This window comes from Crotalus tigris, unplaced genomic scaffold (genome assembly GCF_016545835.1).
Source record: "Crotalus tigris isolate CLP2741 ecotype Arizona unplaced genomic scaffold, ASM1654583v1 scf7180000018371.15429387391:27106975, whole genome shotgun sequence".
Taxonomy (NCBI): Eukaryota; Metazoa; Chordata; class Lepidosauria; order Squamata; family Viperidae; genus Crotalus; species Crotalus tigris.
In genome coordinates this window covers 17,019,147-17,040,336 of record NW_024096970.1, presented here as the reverse complement: position 1 = coordinate 17,040,336, position 21,190 = coordinate 17,019,147, and the positions used below count along the sequence as shown (strand labels likewise).

General features: G+C 37.5%; 1 protein-coding gene across 4 annotated transcripts in view; it reads right to left on the bottom strand.

Moving 5' to 3' along the window:
- Positions 1-6,317: 6,317 nt before the first annotated feature.
- CEP128 (centrosomal protein 128) overlaps positions 6,318-21,190 on the bottom strand; it is a 205,657-nt gene continuing 190,784 nt past the window's right edge. For 3 of the 4 annotated variants that reach the window (XM_039351544.1, XM_039351545.1, XM_039351546.1), the window contains exon 24: positions 16,758-17,103. In XM_039351544.1, the coding sequence (XP_039207478.1) occupies positions 16,997-17,103 (107 nt within the window). In that variant the 3' untranslated portion in view covers positions 16,758-16,996. Of the gene's footprint in view, positions 6,464-16,757; positions 17,104-21,190 lie in introns of those variants that run through there. The other variant, XM_039351548.1, reaches the window with a different exon arrangement.

The following is a 21,190-nucleotide window of genomic DNA, read 5'->3' as shown; positions in this document are numbered from 1 at the left end:
GTTCTTCAGCTTCTTTTCTTTCATCTGTTCTAGCTTGCTTGCATGTGATCTTAACTTGCTGATCTTATTTTCTAGTCTAACCTTCCATTTTTCTGGTGCACTGTTTGTTTGTTTTTCTTTTTTGTTGATTTTACATCCCAGGTATTCTGTTATAACTGCAGCTGTGCTGTACATTAGTTGGTTTGTTTCTTGCAGTGAATTGGTGATTATACTTGCTATTGCAGTATTTGCATCTTTTAATGCTTGTGCTAGCTGTTTCTTTGGAACAAGCTTCAATGCAGGCAGCCTTATTCTGTTGTTTTTGGTGCTGTTCTAGATGCTCAATTATTCTTTGTTTCAATTCTTTTATTTCTTTAGTTAGAGGGTTTTGTTCTTCCTGAGGAAGAGGTGCCTGGTTTCCAAATGAGAACAGTTGTATATCTCTACTGGATTCTTTCACTGCCAACTCCCCCTGGTTTGCCTCTACATTCTGAATTACTTCTTGTAAGGCTTTGATTTCTTTGCCCTGGGTAAACCTTTGCAGTTCATCCAATTCTGTTTCTGTAAATACTTTATTTCGTGTTATAAATCGGCGTTGATCTGCTAGTCTCTGTTCTGTTATTTCTGATTCTGGATGTTGTTCTTTCCAGAACTGGTGCATTCGTTTTAGATATCCTCGTCTTGTTGGACTTGATCTGTAGTAACAGATCATTATTTCTTTGTTTTCCATCACTGTGTATCTGCGACGGGTAAACACCTTTTCTTCCAGTAGTTCTGCAGCTGCTGGCCCTGGTTGCTCAGCCAACAGTCCTGAGTCCTGTAACCCATTTTTCACCAGATATCCAGGAACTCCAATATCTAGCACGGACCTTGTTAACCCGGGCGACATCCGAGCCGGTATGGCATTCTGAAATTTACGTCTCACCATATTTTGTATGGGAGAGACACTCTTTGTCTGACTCCTCTGATGAGACCTGTCCAGTATGGTTGAACCTCTGGCATAGCTCTCATCTTCCTCAGAGTACACAAGCCCCACAACCACGTCAAGGTAGTGCCTCACTGGGGGAGTATTATTATTATTATTATTATTATTATTATTATTAGTTGGAGGTCATTAACAAGTCCAACAACTAGAACTTTCGTAGCATTACAAATGGTCTAGTACTTTACAGTTTCATCAGGAAATTCTAGTGCTACCAACCTATATTAATTATGGTGTTCATTACTTGTTAAATTAAGGCCAGGTAACAATCATATTTTCAAAATACACAGCATTACTTGTGGCCTCCTAGACATTGTGCAATATGTGTCTGCATCCTTCAACATGCTGGATGGAGCTTCTGAAAGTAAGATTACGAGGGTTATAGGTTACCTGCTCTTCTATAGGCATTAGATATACCTACACAGAAAGCTGATCTGATAGCATTGCTTTGTCCCCTGCCATGCCAATCATTTCCCATGTCATGAGAATTAATTGTCACAAAGTAAGAAGCAAACTGCCTGAAACCCAATTAATCCATTATCAAAACAAGAGATGGGAGAAAACTGCTCTTTCTGTCTTAGAGAAAGTGACCTCAAGAACATTATACCGTGCAGGTGGAAGAAAAAAGTGCAATACTGTAAAACTTTATTTAAAGGTATAAATCAGGCTTGCATTTAATACAGGTAGTCCTTGATTTACAACTGTTCAGTTAGTGACCGTTCAAAGTTACAATGGCTTTGAAAGAAAGTGACTTATGACTGTTTTTCACACTTACAACTTTTGCAACATCCCCATGATTATGTGATCGAAATTCAGATGCTTGGCCACTGGTTCATACTTATGACCGATGCTGTGTCCCAAGGTCATGTGATCCCCCTTTTGTAACCTTTTGACAAGCAAAAGCAGTGGGGAAGCTGGATTCACTTAACCACCGTGTTACTAAGTTATCATCTGTGGTGATTCACAGGTCATAAAATGAGGCAAACTCACTTAATAAATGTCTCACTTAACAACAGAAATTTTGGGTTCAATTGTGGACATAAGTCGAGGACTACCTGCACTAGGGAATCATTGCAATGATTCTTTTCCTGCAAAGAAGCATGTACTATACGAAAGCAGTGTGTCCCTGAATGCCTGCTTGCATCTGCTTCCTGTCTAATGTTGTTCAAAGAGCAACATGTTGTATAGCTTTCCCATCCTCATGACTCCTTTGCTTGGAGGTTTTGCCAAAGAAATCCAATTGTCTCTAAATACACATGCCATTTAAAAGTCTGAAGATATTCTATTAAAACTTGAGCAGGAAATTCAGAGGGGAAAAAAGCCCTCATATCTTACAGGAATTGCTGAATGGAGGCAGGATGTGTATAATAACAGTAACTGAAGGATGGCCAAGACCTCCAGGCTAAGAAATTTTCAGCCAATTTTTGTTACAAGAGAGTCAGAAGGTTCTGGTGATGCAGGTGGCCAAGATACTCTGTGTCCTAGTTTGTCTAAAAGAACACCTTAAACGCCCCTTAAAAGATGAGTAAAAACTAAAAATTACTGAAGAAATTAGGACTGCAAATATCTGTTAAAAATATTGTCTCTGAGAAACTGGAAACTCTTTAGAGCAGAATTTGCTTCATATTGCACATGTATTACAGTATGGTGGCTACTTGGATACAGTGCAAATAAGGAAAAGGAAGAGAAATAATGAGGAATCAAATCACACCACATGTAATGAAATTTACTTTTGAGTAAACTTAATTAGAGCTACATCGTTTTCATTAGATATGTTAAGCATCCGTTAGCTCTCATCCATTCCAGTCAAAGGGATTTAAACTCACTTCTGATGGATAAGCCCTTGCCCAGTAGTGTAAGCTTTTTCACACCAGATTTGTTACATTGCCTCTTGCAACTGCCAGGCCTATCAGCAATAGGAAAATTTGTGTGGCTCACTTAATTAGCAAGTTTTCAGACTTGCATCACTTCAACCCCAGAGAATGTTATCTTAAGCCAGTAATCGGCAAGAAAATATCTCACAACTAGGCTACTTCTTCCAAGGCATTGACTGACAAATGAGACAAGATTTGTCTCTCAGGGGCTAGATGGTATTTCAAAGATAAGTCGTGAGAGAATCTCATTGTGAAGTGATTTTAATTAGCAAATATCCTCTTCAGAAAGTAATCGCATCAGTAATGTGTGTTACAGTGTAATTAGAACTGCCGACTGAAAGAGTTGTGCACAAATAACAGGCCTTCGTTTGGAAAACTTTCATCCACCAAGTCTCAGCCTTGAATGGGCCTACGTGCAGGCAAATGTTTGCAAGAGCTGTGCCAGAGAACACAGGATAGAGGGGGTTAAAGTAGACTAAACCAACAGAATAGAAAGTGTGGCATTCATTGTAAATAATGCTAGGTTTCTTCACAATTCCTTAAGGGCACCTCCAAAGATAGAAACTATTTTAGGAACACATAATGGCCACATGAATTAAGGCAGAATTTCTCAGCCTTGCCTGGCTTGTTTATTTTCTATTTAAATGTACCGTGTGTTTTATTTGAAGCTACTATTTTTAACCTTATGAACACTGAGATTGAGTGAACAGGATGCCCTTTGGCAAAGCACACACACAATTGAAGAGAGATCTAGGCCTGGTTTGCAGCAGGAGATGCTAAGAGTTTGTCATGTCATTTATTTACTGGGGTGGGATGGGAAGGTAACTTTTTTAAAGGGCCTCTAACTAAAATATTAACAAACAAAATAAACACACAATCAAGAAAGGGAAAAAATGACATATCCAGACTTTTGGAAACGGTTACTTCACAACGGTTTCCCTGATTAGTTACTTTTGTGCTTTCAAGGTAGTTTGTTTATGGAAGGTGGGCTTTCAAAGCATAGTTGCCCAAATTGTATGTCAAAGTGGTTCTCATTTTATTCTCACATTGCTTTCTGCTGCATGTATGTTGTTACACCTTGGACAGTGTATAAAGGAGTTCCACATTTCCCAGTCCATTCAACATATCAACAGTCATTGTTTCATACTCAGTGATATCTAGAAAAGAATGAGTGCCTGGTTTCATATATTGTGCTAAATAATGACAGTAACAGAATAACAAATTGGAAGGGACCTTGAAGGTCTTCTAGTTCAACCTCTTGCTCCAGCAGGAAACCGTATACCATTCTGGAGAAATGGCTGTCCTATCTTTTCTTGAAAATCTCCAATGTTGGAGCACCCACAGTTTCTCAAAGCAAGCTCTTCCACTGATTAATTGTTCTCACTGTCAGAAAATTTCTCCTTACTTTTAGATTGGATGTGTCTTTGATAAGTTTCCAACCATAACTTCTTATTCTGCTCTCAGGTGCTTTGGAGAATAGATCGACCCCCTCATCTCTCTGGCAGCCCCTAAAATATTAGAAGACTGCTATCAAGTCTTCTTCAGATTTTGTTCCAATCTTTGGAGATTGCAGATGTGTAAATTTAGCATCTACCTGCACTTCTTAAAGTAGTTGCACTTTTCCTGAGCTTGCGCACTCCTGAGAAAAAAATACAATTGATGCAATAATCTATAGACAGGTGTTATGTTCACACTCTAGTGGACTGCAAAAGTATAACCTTTAGGAATTCAATCCAAAGTACAATCACAGGTTTGTAGAAGGAGAGCTATCAATATCACCATGCCCCAACCAAATCAAACAGAACACTAGTTCAACATTGTAAAGAAGACTAAGAACGAAGGACAAAATTCTGTTAGCAAACTATATTCACTTTCTGACCTACAGAACTATCTATTAATGTTTTTGAATTTCTCAAGCAAAAAATATATTATGAAAAAAATTCATCACTCTCACAGAGAATCAGAAAGTTCTGTATAATGTTTCTGCTATTATTTGTTGTTTTATTTATTCAAAGAATAAATAGAAACAAATCAATAGTAACAAATTCAACTACATATTTTGTTATTCACTTCCCAACTAAAATTCTCACTGTCACATATTTTATATTCACCTCAGATATTATCTGACAGTCTGAGTTACAAAAGAACTAAGAATACACACTACATATGGTGCTCGGACTGTGTGAGTTTCTATACTTGAAAGCCCACACATGTTAAGGGATGTAATGGAATATAGAGACCCACAAATGTATTTCTAGATTCTCCATTACTAACCCTGTTAATGCATCCTCACATCCTCTTGGGGAGAACCTGCTTAAATATGCTATCAACATTCACTTTATTTTAGAGAAAACACCTCTTTGCATTGGGTTAATTTACAAGAAGTAAAACAGTATCTTGTTTTAACTTTTTCCAATATTTTAAGTTAATGGGAAATGTACTGTGGTTAGAGTCCTCTATGAGTGAGTAGACTGATTCAATAAATAAATTTTGTACGGTCAGTTGATAAATTGGACCCAAAGGCCTGCTACTAACCAGTGCTGCAATTACAATTGTGGTGTTACACTGTAATAAGAGGACTATCTGCCAATATCCCAGCCACATTGGAATTGACCTTTGGAGATGACACAGAAATTACAGTTGGTCCAAAAGATTGTTCCATCTATACCATGCTGCAGTAACTTTATTGAGTGGTGATCAGGACATAAGGGAGCATCCTAATTTAGGAAGGCTCTTAACTTGTAGGTTTTAACTCATGTACTGTTTGATTCGTGGTAGAAAAATCTGTTCTTCATCATGAGTTAGTTGGCAATGTAAGCCAGTTCATGAATAGGTAATGTTCTAAATCTGTAAAAAGAACAGGGAAGTCTCAATTCTACAGCCTTTGTATCTAGGAGGAAAGAATATTTGTTGCTTTTCTACCAGAGTCATGGTAGAGTCATGGTGGCACAGAGGTTAGAATGTACTGTTGCAGGTTAATTCTGCTGACTGCCAACTGCCAGCAGTTTGATTCTCACCGGTTCAATGTTGACTCAGCCTTCAATCCCTCCAAGGTTGGTAAAATGAGGATCCAGATTATTGGGGGCAATATGCCGGCTCTGTAAACCACTTAAAGAGGGCTGTAAAGCAGTTTGAAGCAGTATATAAGTGCTATTGCTATGTGTCAGCCCTCCAAGATTGACCAAACTAGGAAACCAGTCATACCAACTAATAGTACTTTTAGTATAAGGTTATAATAGCAGAATCTTGTAAGTGTGAATGCATTTCCTCCATCCTATCTTTATCTTCATAAGAACTAGAGGAGATCTTGTCTGAGCTGGTAATTCTGGTTATAGATCTAGTCTAGACTTAAATTTATTTTTTCTGACAATTGACTTGGATATTCTTTTTGCCCTTTATACCATGCTATTGCCCATATGCATTGCCATATGGATTCTACAAATACATCTTTACAGAGTTAGAATTTAGAATGAATCGCAATGAAATGATAATACAAGTTTTAATAGAGTCACAGATCTCTGTCAAAACTAACACACTTCAAATCATCACCAGTATTTCAGTGGTCAGATGAATGGAGTGATCCATCTTTTTCTGGAAGGAGGTCATGCTGTGTTCCTGAAAATATATCCTGAAAAGAAGATAAATGAAACAAAGATTTTTAAAATGCTGTCATTTTGCATCTTGATATAATCATTGTTTGATAAATGTGGACAGAGCTGTTTACACTGCAAAACTGAATTCCTTCAAGATGAGACGGGCAGTAAATAAATTTAATAGACAAATAAAATCTTTACAAGGTATATTGGATCTTGAAGAAAAAGTGTTTAGTGTTAGACTTTATGAAATACGATTTTTGAATTTTGAGAAAATGATTGGCCATATATAATGCAATTTCTTCTGCAAACGTTTCAGTGCAGAACTGAACTGTGCCTCTTTCTAAAGAAAAGAAGAAACATGATAGCAGTATTTGTATTTGTATTTTTGTATTTAATTTTATTTATATGCCGCCCAATCCCAAAGGACTCAGGTCGGCGTACAGAGTTAAAACAATCATAAAACAATAAAATAATACAGTCATACCCGAGTCCGATCATATCCCGCCCTCCCCCCCGGGGACATCAGCCCCAGGCCTGCTGGAACAGAAGAGTTTTAACAGCTTTCTTAAAGGCCGGCAGGGTGGGAGTAGTTCGAACCTCAGGGGGAAGTTGATTCCACCAGGTCGGAGCCACCACAGAAAAGGACCTTCCCCGAGGGCCCGCCAGCCGACATTGTCTGGCCGACGGGACCTGAAGGAGGCCCAATCTATGGGACCTCACCGGTCTCTGGGAACTGTGCAGCAGAATGCGGTCCTGTAAGTAACCTGGCCCTATGCCATGAAGGGCTTTAAAGGTGATAACCAACACCTTGAATTGCGTCCGGAGACCCACAGGAAGCCAGTGCAGCTCGCAGAGGATAGGTGACACGTGGGTGTACCTTGGCGCGCCCACAATCGCTCTCGCGGCTGCGTTCTGAACCAACTGCAGCCTCCGAACGCTCTTCAAGGGGAGCCCCATGTAGAGCGCGTTACAGTAATCCAGTCTTGAGGTGACAAGGGCATGAGTGACTGTGAGTAAAGCCTCCCGGTCCAAATAAGGCCGCAACTGGTGCACTAGGCGAACCTGTGCAAAGGTCCCCCTGCCACAGCCGATAGATGTTGTTCCAAACTTAGTTGTGAGTCCAGGAGGACACCCAAGTTGCGTGCCTGCACTGAGGGAGGTAAATTTGCCCCCCCCCCAGGACTAAAGATGGACCATCCAGTTGACCTTTGGGAGGCAAGACCCAGAGCCACTCAGTCTTGTCAGGGTTGAGGCTAAGCCTGTTCACCCCCATCCAGACCCTCACATCTTCCAGGCACCGGCACATCACGTCGATTGCTTCACTGAAAAGGACACGGGGTGGAGATATACAATTGGGTATCATCCGCGTACTGATGATACCTCACCCCGTGTCGACGAATGATCTCACCCAGCGGTTTCATGTAGATGTTAAAAAGGAGGGGGGACAGGACCGAGCCCTGAGGCACCCCATGATCGAGGCACCTAGGGGTCGATCTCTGTCCGCCCGCCAACACCGACTGTGACCTGTCAGAGAGGTAGGAGGAGAACCACCGCAATACGGTGCCGCCCACCCCCACCTCTCCGAGACGACGCAGAAGGATACCATGGTCGATGGTATCGAAAGCCGCTGAGAGGTCAAGAAGCACCAGGATAGAGGAATAACCCCTATCCTGGGCTCGCCAGAGGTCATCGGTCAATGCGACCAAAGCAGTCTCAGTGCTGTAGCTGGGCCTGAAACCAGATTGAAAAGGGTCCAGATAATTAGTTTCATCCAAGGATCGCAAGAGTTGGAACTCTTCCAGTATTTGAGGGGCTGCCACAAAGAAAAGGGGGTCACGTTATTCACCAAAGCACCAGAGGGCAGGACAAGAAACAATGGTTGGAAACTGACTAAAGAGAGAAGCAACCTGGAATTAAGGAGAAACTTCCTAACAGTGAGGACAATTAACTAATGGAACAGCTTGCCATCAGAAATCATGGGCGCTCCATCACTGGAGGTTTTTAAGAAGAGACTAGACAGTCACTTGTCTGAAATTGTATAGGTTCTCCTGCTTGAGCAGGGGGCTAGACTAGAAGACCTCCAAGGTCCTTCCAGCTCTATTCTATTCTATTCTATTCTATTCTATTCTATTCTATTCTATTCTTTCAAGCCTATATCCATATCATTTAGCCAATTGTACAGAATGAATAGACCCCTGATTTGCAAAATGTTTTACAGGTCTTCTTCTTACTTCTTCTTACTCATCATTTGAGAGTCAAATTAAGTTTTCATCTGCATGTTTTCCTTGGTAAATAATCTTATATATATATAAATTGCCTAATTGAACAAAGGCCAGTTTCTTAATGTAGTCCCTATTTTTCAGGAAATTTCTTATGCATGAAGTGTTAAAAGTAAGCAGTATCTGCCTTTGGTTGGAATGCTACATTTCTGCATATTTTAAGATCTAAATAGGAATCTTACAGATAAATAATAACATATACCAGCTAGAACCTCTATAGCACTTTAATTTAAGCCATGTTTGCCTTGACTTACTGTTCATTCCTGCACACTAAGTTATAGTGTAAAATTCAAAATAAGGAAATACATTGATCATTCTTTATTTTGGATTTTTTTGATTTACTGTCCCTATGCAGCACATAAGATAAGATAACCTCTATTGTCATTTTTTACTGTGAGCACACTGGCACACATTAAAAATGAAATTCTGTTGCCTGCTCTCAAAAGGAAATATATATATTGCTGCTCAAAGCACGAAGCTGAAAGCACCAGCCTGAAGATGACAAATGGGACTTTGTCGAAACGTCGCCAAGACACTTCCAATTTTACGCGGGAGAAAACCCGAACAACCAAAGACCTACATATATATATATATATATATATATATATATATATATATATATATATATATATAAAACAAACCCAAAGCCACACCGATGACAAGGCATGACCACAAACCAGAAGCCAGACCACAGCTGCATCATTAGCCACTTTAAACCCCTCCAATCCATACATGAAGCAAACTGACACCCTCCATGAAGAGGAGGCACGACCACGAATGCGAAGCCAGAAAATAGCAAGGCAGCCCAAAATCTTAAACCCCTCTGCAACTCAGACTAACCTGAGCAAAACCAAACAGAACACTCCCCCAGCCAATCAGAGCACAGCCAAGCCCCTAACCATTCAGAACACACCTCCACCCAATCAGAACACAGCCAAGCTCCCACCCAATCAGTTCATACCCCCACTGGCAGTTAAAAGGAAGAAACAGCTAAGACTACACATTGCTGCTCAAAGCACGAAGCTGAAAACACCAGCCTGAAGATGACGAATGGGACTTCGTCGAAACGTCGCCAAGGCACTTCCAATTTTATGCGGGAGAAATATGTATATATACATAATATATATATATACCTACACCCATACCTACACACACACACACACACACACACACACACATATAAATCACTGCCCATTTTGAACAGCTTAGTGTTCAACATACTATCCCCTTCACCCTCAATTTTCCTTTGCTTAGGGCTGCTGAATAACTATCACACTTAGTAGATTAAAACAAACAATATGCTTCTTTCCACCCACAGGCTGAAATTAAGCCCATGTGATCTAGTGCTGGCCCTCTGATGGTGTCACTTTTAATACATAAACCGACTGATGATATTACCTAGTCTGATAATGAAATGTTCAGGAACTAAATGGAAACAAGCTTGGAGAGCAAATCACTGCCAAAATCTAAACCCCAAGCTACAAATATTTTCTATTTTTTCACATAAACTGACTTTTCAAAGGCAGTATTAAAAAAGTTAGTTAAAAGAGAAAACTTCCTGAGAAATCATGAATCTCATGAATTGTATGAGAGTCATTGGGGTATTTTCAGCTTGTTTGCCAAACCTCAGCCACCCTGAGCAGGAACAGCATGAGGATTTTTTAGTGACAAAACATGAGAGCAGTAACAGAAAAGAATAGGATTAAATCACATGCTCTAATGTACTCCAGAAAATCCAGTGTTAATATGAAAAAGAGCAATGAGAAACATCTTTAGATAGGACGTAACTATGAGAAAAGAAGAGATATTTATGAATGGCCACCCTATTACCGGCAACACAATGAAGCAGTTCCAGAGTTCAAATACAGTATACAGTAATTCTCTAAATAAGATTGTTTTAGAGACAAAAACTGGAGTTTTGACCTTTCTATGTAGGCAGCGAAATGGAAGACTGCCTAATATTTACAACTGTCATAATACAAAGCTTTCAAGAAGCCTTTCTGTCATTCTGATAGTTTTCCTACAAAAATATTTGTTATATACTTCAAATGGATGGTCACTTATTATTCAAATCCATCTGCACATTGGCCTGGAGCCTAACTCCTGTTTTATGAATAGAAAAGAGCTCCATTCATGGAAGGAGGCTTTTCTCCCTCCCCTGCTGTTGCTTCCTGCCCCCACTACATCCCCCAAATTATTCCAGATGAATGAGGGAGCATCAGGAACCAAAAGTGCATGGCTTCTGGACAAAAAGACAATGTCCAAACCTGAGGGAGCAAGAAGTGCCTTTCATTGGCAACAACTCAGTTTGAATGTTTAAATCTCTCCAATGTTTTAAAAATAGCTGTTAAAGACCATTTACTCCAAAATCATAGTACAAATTATTCCCTGCTCCCATCATCTCTGCATCCTTTAATGAGCATTGTTTCAATATTTTCCTTCTTGATCTCCACCGTCCCCCCTCCAAATCTAAGTAAGATAATTATCTGGTTACTTTTGGCATGTCAAGTTAACGCTAGTTTGGTTTTAAAACCCCACAGGCTGATTCTCCTGCTATGACTGCCTTCTGCTAATCATAACTCAGCAATTGCAAGTTTGTTCCCAGATTCATTTTCCATCGAAGATCCCTATCTAAAATTGCTATTTAGCCTGGAGGGACGTTTCAACTGGCACAAAACTGAAATTCTGGAGACAAAGGTTGGTTAGGTGTGACATGGAAAAAAAATGTTAAACTTGTCTCCCCGTGTTTGGTAATCTTTCCACCCCTTCCAAAATTTCTGGATATAGCTACTTAGGGAAAAAAATCACACAAAAAAAAAATTGTTCCAAAATTTAGATTTTGAGAATGATCAGTTTATAAGCCCACATTAACACAGATAACTGCTTAGCTGGATGAGAGACATATTAGAAAGTATTATATTGAGAGGGCAGTATCTTGCAGTCATGCTTTTTCAAAACAATATTTTTCTGATGTATTAATAGAGAGGATGTTTGTTGTCATTTGACTATGCTTCAAGTCAGACATTTAATGAAATGTCTCATTAACTTCAGAAGTCCACTTGGAAGAGACGGACAAAGTTTTATTCTAGTCACAGATAAAATTCTGCAAAATAAACAGAAAAATTGTCTAATATAATAAAGATTGTCTACATGTTTCGACAGGAGCAGAATGCCACTTATTTCTTGAATGTTATGAAATTCTGGGGACACATTTGTAATATATATTTGTAGTGAACTACACTGGTTACCTATTTGCTTCTAGGCCCAACTCAAAATTTTATTGTTAACATATAACCCCCTAAACAGCTTTTATAAGTACTTATAACAGTTACCTTGAGGCGAGATGAGTGGCAAATAAGTCAAATAAATATATACTTATTTACTTACTTACTTGACGTATGTGAGCCCAGCTTTTAAGATTCTTTGAGGTGTCTAGCATAAAGAAAAAGGACCATTTTTATAGCAGAAAACTGTACCATTGCTGTAAACTATGAAATTTGCTGAGAAAAAGGTAATTACTTTTGAATGAGATTCCTAGTGACTTAATAGCAATAGCGCTTAAACTTATACACCACTCCATGGTGCTTTACAGCGCTCTCTAAGCGGTTTATAGAGTCAGCATCTTGTCCCCAACAATCTAAGCCCTCATTTTACTGACCTCGGAAGGATGTAAGGCTGAGTCAACCTTGAGACTGTCAGGATTGAACTGCTGGCTGTGGGCAGAGTTTGCCTGCAGTACTATATTCTAACCATTGTACCACCATGGCTCACAACTTACATAGGCACACATTTGCAGTTTTCTTGCATGGTATACAAGTGATCTTCTGGGATTTTTTTTCATGTTTCGAGTCTAATTTATTGCATCAGATTTCCTAAATAATCCCTCAGTCAAGTACAGATCAGAGTCAACGCTGGTTAGTTCTCATTATTGTGTTGTTTTTTCTGACATTGTAGACTATTGTTTCTTGTATAAATTATTATTTTATAGAAATGTTTAGAAATTTCATGTTTATATTACAACATGTAAATATTAATTTGTTTTAGAAAGTATAAAATATGTAAAAGGACTGCAGGGTTATTGCAAGATATGGATCAAAATAAGATAAGTAAATAGTGCTTCCCCCTCCCCCCCTTTTAAGAAAAAGAAAAGCCTTACTCTAGACCATAAAAATATTTTGCAGTGGGAAATTATAAGAAATATCTCCATCAATGCACCATTTTACCTGGGATAATTCCTCCTACTTTGTCTTAAATACCTTTTGCCAGTGAAATTACAATGTATTCCATGCTTTTCTTATTCTAGAGTATTTTTTGTATATGATTGGAAAATCACACACAGGCTAATCAGTACAACCATAGGAAAAGTAGGCTAATTGCAAATGAAGCATTTGCATATTACTGTACATGGATCCTTCATAACGATCCTTAAGAGAGAAGCAGTTGTTTTTATTTCTCAGAAACTTTTCATATATCCAGTAAATTCTGTCTTTCTTTGTAAGCCATTTTTATTATGTACCATTCAGACATAGGCTGGTGCCACCGGGCTGTTATGAGCAGACTTTATTTTAGAGCAGACTTCCATGCTCTATTGCAGCATGACCGAAAAGATTAGGGAACTTTTTTGAATGGTAGGTGATAGCTTGTGGTGTTAGGGAAAGGGGTGATTGTTAAAAGTTGAGTGGAAACATTTTCTGTGACTCAGAAAAAAATGAGACCTTTTAAAATAGGATTAAACTCTGTTGACCCCCCAGAATATGTAAAACTAGTATAACTTTTCTGGCTGAGAATATTGGAAATTGGAGTCCAACAATACGGGCCCTATCCAACAAAATGAACTTTAATGTGGAGAAAAGCAAAGTTTTACATTTAGGCAGGAAAAATCAAAGGTATAAGTACAGATTAGGTGAGACCTGTAACTGTGAGAGTGACCTTGGAGTCCTAGCAGATTATCACTTGACTATGAGCCAGCAGTGTGCAACAGCAGCCAAAAAAAGTTAATACAATCCTGGGTTGTATAAATAGAGGCATAGAATCAAGATCAAGTGAAGTATTAGGACATGATAGCAGTATTCCAGTATTTGAGGGGCTGCCACAAAGAAGAGGAGGTCAAAATATTCTCCAAAGCACCAGAGGGCAGGACAAGAAACAATGGTTGGAAATTGAGAGAGAAACAACCTTGAATTAAGGAGAAACTTCCTAACAGTGAGGACAATTAACCAGTGTAACAGCTTGCCTTCAGAAATCATGGGCATTCCATCATTGGACTTTTTTTATGAAGAGACAAGACAGTTACTTGTCTGAAATGGTATAGGTTCTCCTACTTGAGCAGGGGGCTGGACTAGAAGACCTCTACTATCATGCCACCCCTCATCCTTCTCTTCATTAAACTAGACATACCCAGTACTCTTCCTAGAGTCTCAACATCTTTTTTATATCATGGTGATCAGAACTGGATGCAGTATTCCAAGTGTGGCCTTACCAAGGCATTGTAAAGTGGTATTAATAATTCACATGATCTTGATTCTATACTTCTATTAATGCAGCCTAACATTGTGTTGCCTTTTTTGGCAACTGCAGCACACTGCTGGCTCGTATTTAGGTGATTGTCCACTAGGACTCCAAGGTCCCTCGCACAGTTAATACTATTGAGCAAGGTACCACCGATACTGTATCTGTGCATTTGTTTTTTCTTGCCTAAATGTAGAACCTTACTTTTTTCACCATTGAATTTCATTTTGTTTGATAGCACCCAATGCTTAAGTCTATCAAAATCCTCCTGTATCTTAAGGCTATCTTCTGGAGTGTTGGCTATTCCTGCCAGCTTGGTGTCGTCTGTAAATTTGATGAGTTCTTCATCTATCCCCTCATCCAAATCGTTGATGAAGATGTTGAAGAGCACTGGGGACAGAGGCCTAGGGCACCCCACTACACACTAGCCTCCATGTAGATGCAGTTCCATTGAGGAGCACATGCTGAGTACAGCTGGCTAGCCATCTACAAATCCATCTGGTGGTGATGTTGTCTAACCCACATTTTTCTATCTTATCAAGTAATAGAATGTGATCTACTTTATCAAATGTCTTGCTAAAGTCCAAGTAAATAATATCCACAGCATTCCTCTGGTGCACTAATTTTGTCACTTGACAAAGAATACAATAAGATTTGTCTGGCATGATCTGTTTTTGACAAACCCATGTTGACTTTTGGTAATGACTTTGTTTGCCTCTAGGTGTTCGCTGATTCATTGTTTGATTGTTTTTTCCAGAATCTTCCAAGGTATTGAGGTCAGGCTGATAGGTCTGTAGTTTCCTGGATCCATTTTTTTCCTTTTTTGAAGATAGGAACTACATCAGCTCTTTTCCAGTCCTCTGCTAGTTCCCCAGTGCTCCAGGATCTTTGAAAAATATATTTCAGTGGTTCTGAGATCACATCTGCCAGTTCCTTGAGAACCTTGGGGTGTAATCCATCTGGTCCTGGTGATTTGAACTTGTCTAAGGTAGACAGGTCCTCACTTACCATTTTCTTACCTATCTTGTGTTTCTAATCTGTTTTTTACAGTATTGTTTTTTATAGGTTGGACTGTTATTTCCCCTTTGTATAGAGACGGATGCAAAAAATGAGTTAAACAGTTCTGCTTTCTCCCTGTTGCTTGTCACCTTCTTGCCACTTTCTCCCACTAATGGACCAATCATTTCCTTAACTTTTTCTTGTTTTTTTACATGTTGAAAGCTTTTTTTATTATTTTTGATTTTTGTTGCAAGCCTTAGTTCATTTAGCTTTCCTCACTTCATCTTTGCAGGCTCAGGCTATTTGCCGATATTCTGATTTAATTATGTGCCCCTCTTTCCACTTTTTATACTTGTCCTTTTTGTCTTTCAATTTATCAGAGAGTTCTTTATGCAGCCATGCTGGTTTCTTTTGAGAGCTGTTATTTTTCATCTTCGTTGGTAACGTGCTAGACTGGGTTTTCATAATCTCGCTTTTCAAAATTTCCCAAGCTTCTTGAGTTGTTTTCCCCTTGAGGATTTTCATCCCAAGCTCTAAGTTTATTGAAATTAGCTCTCTTAAAGTCCAAGACTCTAGTTTGACTGTGTTCTATTGCTTGTGCTTGAATAAGGTTGAATTCCAATACTGCATGATCACTCCCCCCCAAGGTTCCTGTGGCTTCAACACCTTCTATCATTTCATCTCTGTTAGTGAGAATTAAGTCCAATATGGCTAATCCCATAGTATAATTATAATTGTGGCTGATGAAGGGAAAGAGAAAGAGTACTTTTGGACTTTATTAAAATGAAAGAGCTGAATTAAAGCAGTTCATAATATATAGCCAAAAAAGTACATTTCCATTAACTTTTCAATAACTGGATGAAACAAGAGTAAAAATGCTATGATTACGGGAAATAATTGTTTGAAAAGGCTAAATAACCATATAAAAATACCTCTCCTGTCAAAAGTTCCTAATTTGTTTATTAACTTATAAGTAGTTTCCAAGAGATCTATAATGTAAAATTAAATAGTATAACTCTGAACTCTTCTAACAAATAGAACCAAAAATATTTCATTACATTATTAAGATGTTTTAATTTTTAGAAACAAAATTATTCTTGGGCTTACTGACAGAAACAGTTTATTACAAAGAGTTCCTCCAATTTTGGATTATTTTTCTGTTAGCTTGGATCGGGTGGAGGAAATTCAGTTCATTGTTTCAGAAATAAACTATGTCTATTATTAATCATGATAATGTAATCATTGCATAATATGTTTGAGGCACCTTTTGTTGTAAAATACTATTATGTATGCACATTTCTTAATATTATAGAACATGTATACATAGACTAAACCATTTTTATTTAGCATTTCCCAATTATCACAAAATGTATTTATATTTTATTGTATGGATATTATTCAATCAAAATACTGTTAAGTCTTTGAAGTTAAAGCATAAACAATTTCTGTGTCAGCATGTGTGCAGGTGTGTCTATGGACACATACATTATTTCTCTTTTTTTCAATAAAATATATTCAGAAAAGACTGCTAGAGAACTGGTGGATGGAAACCAAAGAGAATACCAGGCAATCTGGCATTTTACAACATATGGTACATCTTCAAATTTAACTTGCCTTGTTTTAAATAATAATTGGAATGATAACAATATTTAGCAATTCTTGAACTAGGGCTCCCCAAATACTTTCCGAAATATAGCTACACTTGATTGGAGCTGCAGCAAAAAAATAAAGATGCAGAGCTGAATTTTCTGCAGTGAATTTGTCTACAGTCTTCTTGCTTTAAAGCTTGTCCTTTTCTGTCAATAGCTTCGTCCTGTTCACAGCCCTGATCTTGGTATGTCTTTTAACCGAATTTAAATCCGAAGGAACACTACTTTTGGTAAATGCTACAAAAAAAGCAAAAGAAAGCCATCATTCACTAAAAAATAACAAAAGAAAAAAGAATACAACATCTTTAAATGAAAAAAATCCAAATAATGTCATCCAGGCAATGTTAAGTATCCTAGTTGAGTTACATTATCCCTGGAGTTACACTATAGCACAGGTGTCAAACTTGCCACATCACGTGACGTGTTGCAATGTATCGTGAGTTTTTTTGCATTGCCAGAGGTAGGCCTCCGTATGATGCAACCAGCCAGTGGGCCGGTAGTTTGACACCCCTGCACTATAGAATCTTATTTAAATGAACGAAACTATACCAAATCTTGATTTCTTTCACAGCATAATTCTTGCTATTTACAATCTTGAAAGCCCTAAACCAACTTATAGCTCAGCCATGACGTTTCTGGAAGAGATTATATCTAGAGGCCATTTTATATAGGATTTCTGTTCTCAAAGGTGACAGAAATAATAATCTGAGACATTGCAGGAGAAGAGTGATGTTAGCCTATTTTCAGACTAATATATTAAAAAGGATAAGGTCTTATTAACTACAGTTAATCTAAAACTGTTATCAAATTATCACTGATTTGAGTGGCCTTGATACTATTAGGGTTCCCAACTCTTAACATCTAGACTGCTGCTAAACATTTTTTAAGTACTCACTTTTGATTTGATTTTTATTAATGGTTAGGGTTTTATTGATGCACTACTAAATACACTGTTGCTTAATCACATTTCTGTTTAAGGTATTTGAAATCCTTAATTATTGCAAAAATCAGAAAAGGGGATTTCGCTTTATTAAGTTAACAAGTAATTATTTATTCTTTTTATATAAAGCTTTTTCAACCAAGGATTCCTGGTAGTTTACAATCAACTGAAATATCAATGCAATATTTGCCCAATTAAAGACAATTAATCTGCATAAGGTTTAGCACAGTAGTTTCCATTCAATTAAGTCTACTTTTTTTTTTTTGCATTAATGGAAGGTTGCTCTATTAGTTGCAACAGGAATTGACTGACCACCTTGTCATCCAAGCCTGACACTGTGGGCTATTAATAGAAAGATGTTTTATAAAATTGAAATCACCACTCTAAATCTCTACCCTGATATATATACTGAAATGATATTTGAGATTCTACAGCAGCTTCCTGTTGAAGAGATACTGTTGTCCCAGTGAGATCCTTTTATATTGATAGGCTTGATAGATTTATATTTTAATTTTAGTAAAAAGAATTCTCCGTGGGGGTTGCTTCTACCCTATAAAAGGATGACAGCTTTGCAATTTAAAGAGAATCTGTTGATAGTAACTTTCACATCAAGCTTTCCAAAGAGTGGGCATGAGAATACCTAGGGACAACATGATTGCTCCAGGTTGGCTGGCTGATAGGGTTACTTGGATCCTATTTCAAAGAGTTACCATAATGAAACAAAATGTCCTATAGGAAATCAAGCTGCATCTGTTACTGGTTCATACACAGCTTTGAAAACCTGTTCAGAGGAAAGGTATTATTATGGGGCTTCACATTCCTTAAAGGTTTCCCCCTAACTCTTCAAATTTACCAAATTTTATATCATATTAGACAAATTAGCAAATCAATTTCCATTTCCTTGATCCCTTGGCCAAGTACAAACAGCTATAGAATATGGGCTTCACCTCCCTATAAAACTAAGGTTGCCTACAAGTAATAACTTAATTTAGGCTTTCTTAATGAGGTGTAAATTACTACAGATGAAAAGATAATAACTCTGAAGAGCAGGAATCCCACCTCAGCTGTAATTGAGTAATGACAACCTCATGCTTTTTTGTACATAGAGGCAGATATAAAAAGAAACAATATGTAGTTGGGTCAATTGTAGAATGAAAGCCAACTGAATTACACATGACAAAAAAAGTAAGTTATCTATCTACTTTGCATTTTTTCAGGTTTTTTTATAGCTATCATCCATAAATGCATAATGAACACAGTCAATGGAGCACTAACCAATTCTGGCTTCCGGGTGCTTTTCTGTTATATATGTATAGATATAACCATTTGGTTTTACTATGTCCTTTGGAAAATATGTAGTAAATAGAGTAATTAACCATATTTGTTGTGTAAAGGTTAAATCAATTTTTAAACCCAACTAAGACTTAAATCTGCTACAGGACTTAGAAATGTGGGTATGTAATGAACAAAACAGTTTCCAAACATAGGTTCAATGAATGTCCCTGTTCTTAGAGAAATCCATTTTCTTTTCCTAAAAGCTGAATAAAAAATAAGTTTGAAAAAGTGGAAAGGAATTTTAGTTTAAAAAATACAGCTAAGACTTCCACCAGTTCTCACAATATTGTTTCTTGTCAATAAGGGAAAAACATTTGAAGATATTTATTTAGTTCAATAGGAGTTAGCACAATGGTCAGCTCATAATAAACTTAACAGAATTTGTAATAAAGATGCAATGACCAGCATAATGACTGATAGAGCTTCAAGGCATTGAAATGCACTTATATGATGCTATCATTTAGCCAAGCAGCAATAAAGTATGAAAAAGCCAAGATGTCCTTGCAACCACTTTCCTACCAAATTAATAGTTGGTTAGATATTTGAACTCTAGAACTAATTGGGTAAACAGATATGTCACTATTCAAGTGTAAATCCACTAAATTCATTGACTGAGCATAGGATTATAAATCTGGAAGAAATAACCCTGAAGAGAAAAAAAATACTGTATACTGAGAGGAATTATCTTCTATAAAACAGACTATGTAAAGAATGTTTCTCATAATCTGTTTACACTGGCTGTAAAATATTGCTATTTTATCTCCCCTGTAATAAAACATGGATTGAATTATGTATGTGAAACAGCCATGGATTTTTATGACTATTGCTTGGTACTCTATGAAGTCTTAGCCGCTTGATAATAATAGAATTGTCCATTAAGGAGATAATGCCCGGCCTGCAAGTACATGGACAATACAATACTGAGGACTGAAAAGGGATTGTGTTCAAATTAAAAGAAAACAAATCAAACTAGAAAAATGGAGTGGTTTGGTACATTACTAGTACTTCAACAATTTAATAATCTGAGAATACTCACTCACTTACAGAAAGAGAAACCTCAACTTTTGCCCCCTATAAAAAGAACTATATCAACCAAGATTCTCTTTAATTCAACATTCAAAAGGTAGTGTGCCCACTAGTTAGAGATGTATTGCATCTAAAAAAGCTTAGGCTTTTACAAATATTTATTAACTCAAATTATTTCCAAACTCATATAAATTAAATTTAATAAATTAAAAACCCATAGTCTTCTATTAGTGATACATGCATGATACATGATACTAAATTTCCTCTTTTTTAAAAAAAGGAAAGCCTATTTGTTAAAGAAGAAAAGGAGGATTGTTGCTCTATATATTTTGACTGATAATATTAAAAGCTTTCAATGTTTTATTCTGTGCATCACCTCGTCTTCTCCCTTCTATCATAATACTGGAGCAGGTAGCCAATAACCATAGCAGCCCCAGTCTATCCTTATAATTCTAAGCAAGAGTACACAAGTGGATTGTCTTAAAGCACCTCCTGGTTTTCAATCATATTACTATTGCCAGTAATTAGCTATTTTATATATTATCTGGAGACTGACTGTAACTGAGACATAACACCACCACCAAGAAAGAAATCTGTTCCTAAGTCAATTGTATGTCTACTTATATTATCTGTGTATGTTAGTGTACATATAAGTTGAATAGACATAATACATGATCAGTTGTTAAAGCAACTGATATGCCTGCTTAAAAAAAGTATGCAACAGTGAAGTTTAAAAGCCCCACCTGCTAGTCCACCTTGCTATGATAGGGAATTGTACTGGAGACAAGATGTTCATTTATGTATGCTGGGAATTACTCAAGCTTGCCATTATGGGGAGAGAATAAATCAAAGTGTAAGGTAGGGCAAGGCACATGTGGGGATCAGGATTTTCTTTTTCCCCCTGCACTTGTGGGGAAGCTATCAATTTTTAGCAATAGTAGCCCAACCAAATGGCAATTCATAGCTGAGTCTCAGCAATCTTGAAAGGCTAACCAAGATCAGATATGGCTAGTACATGACTGG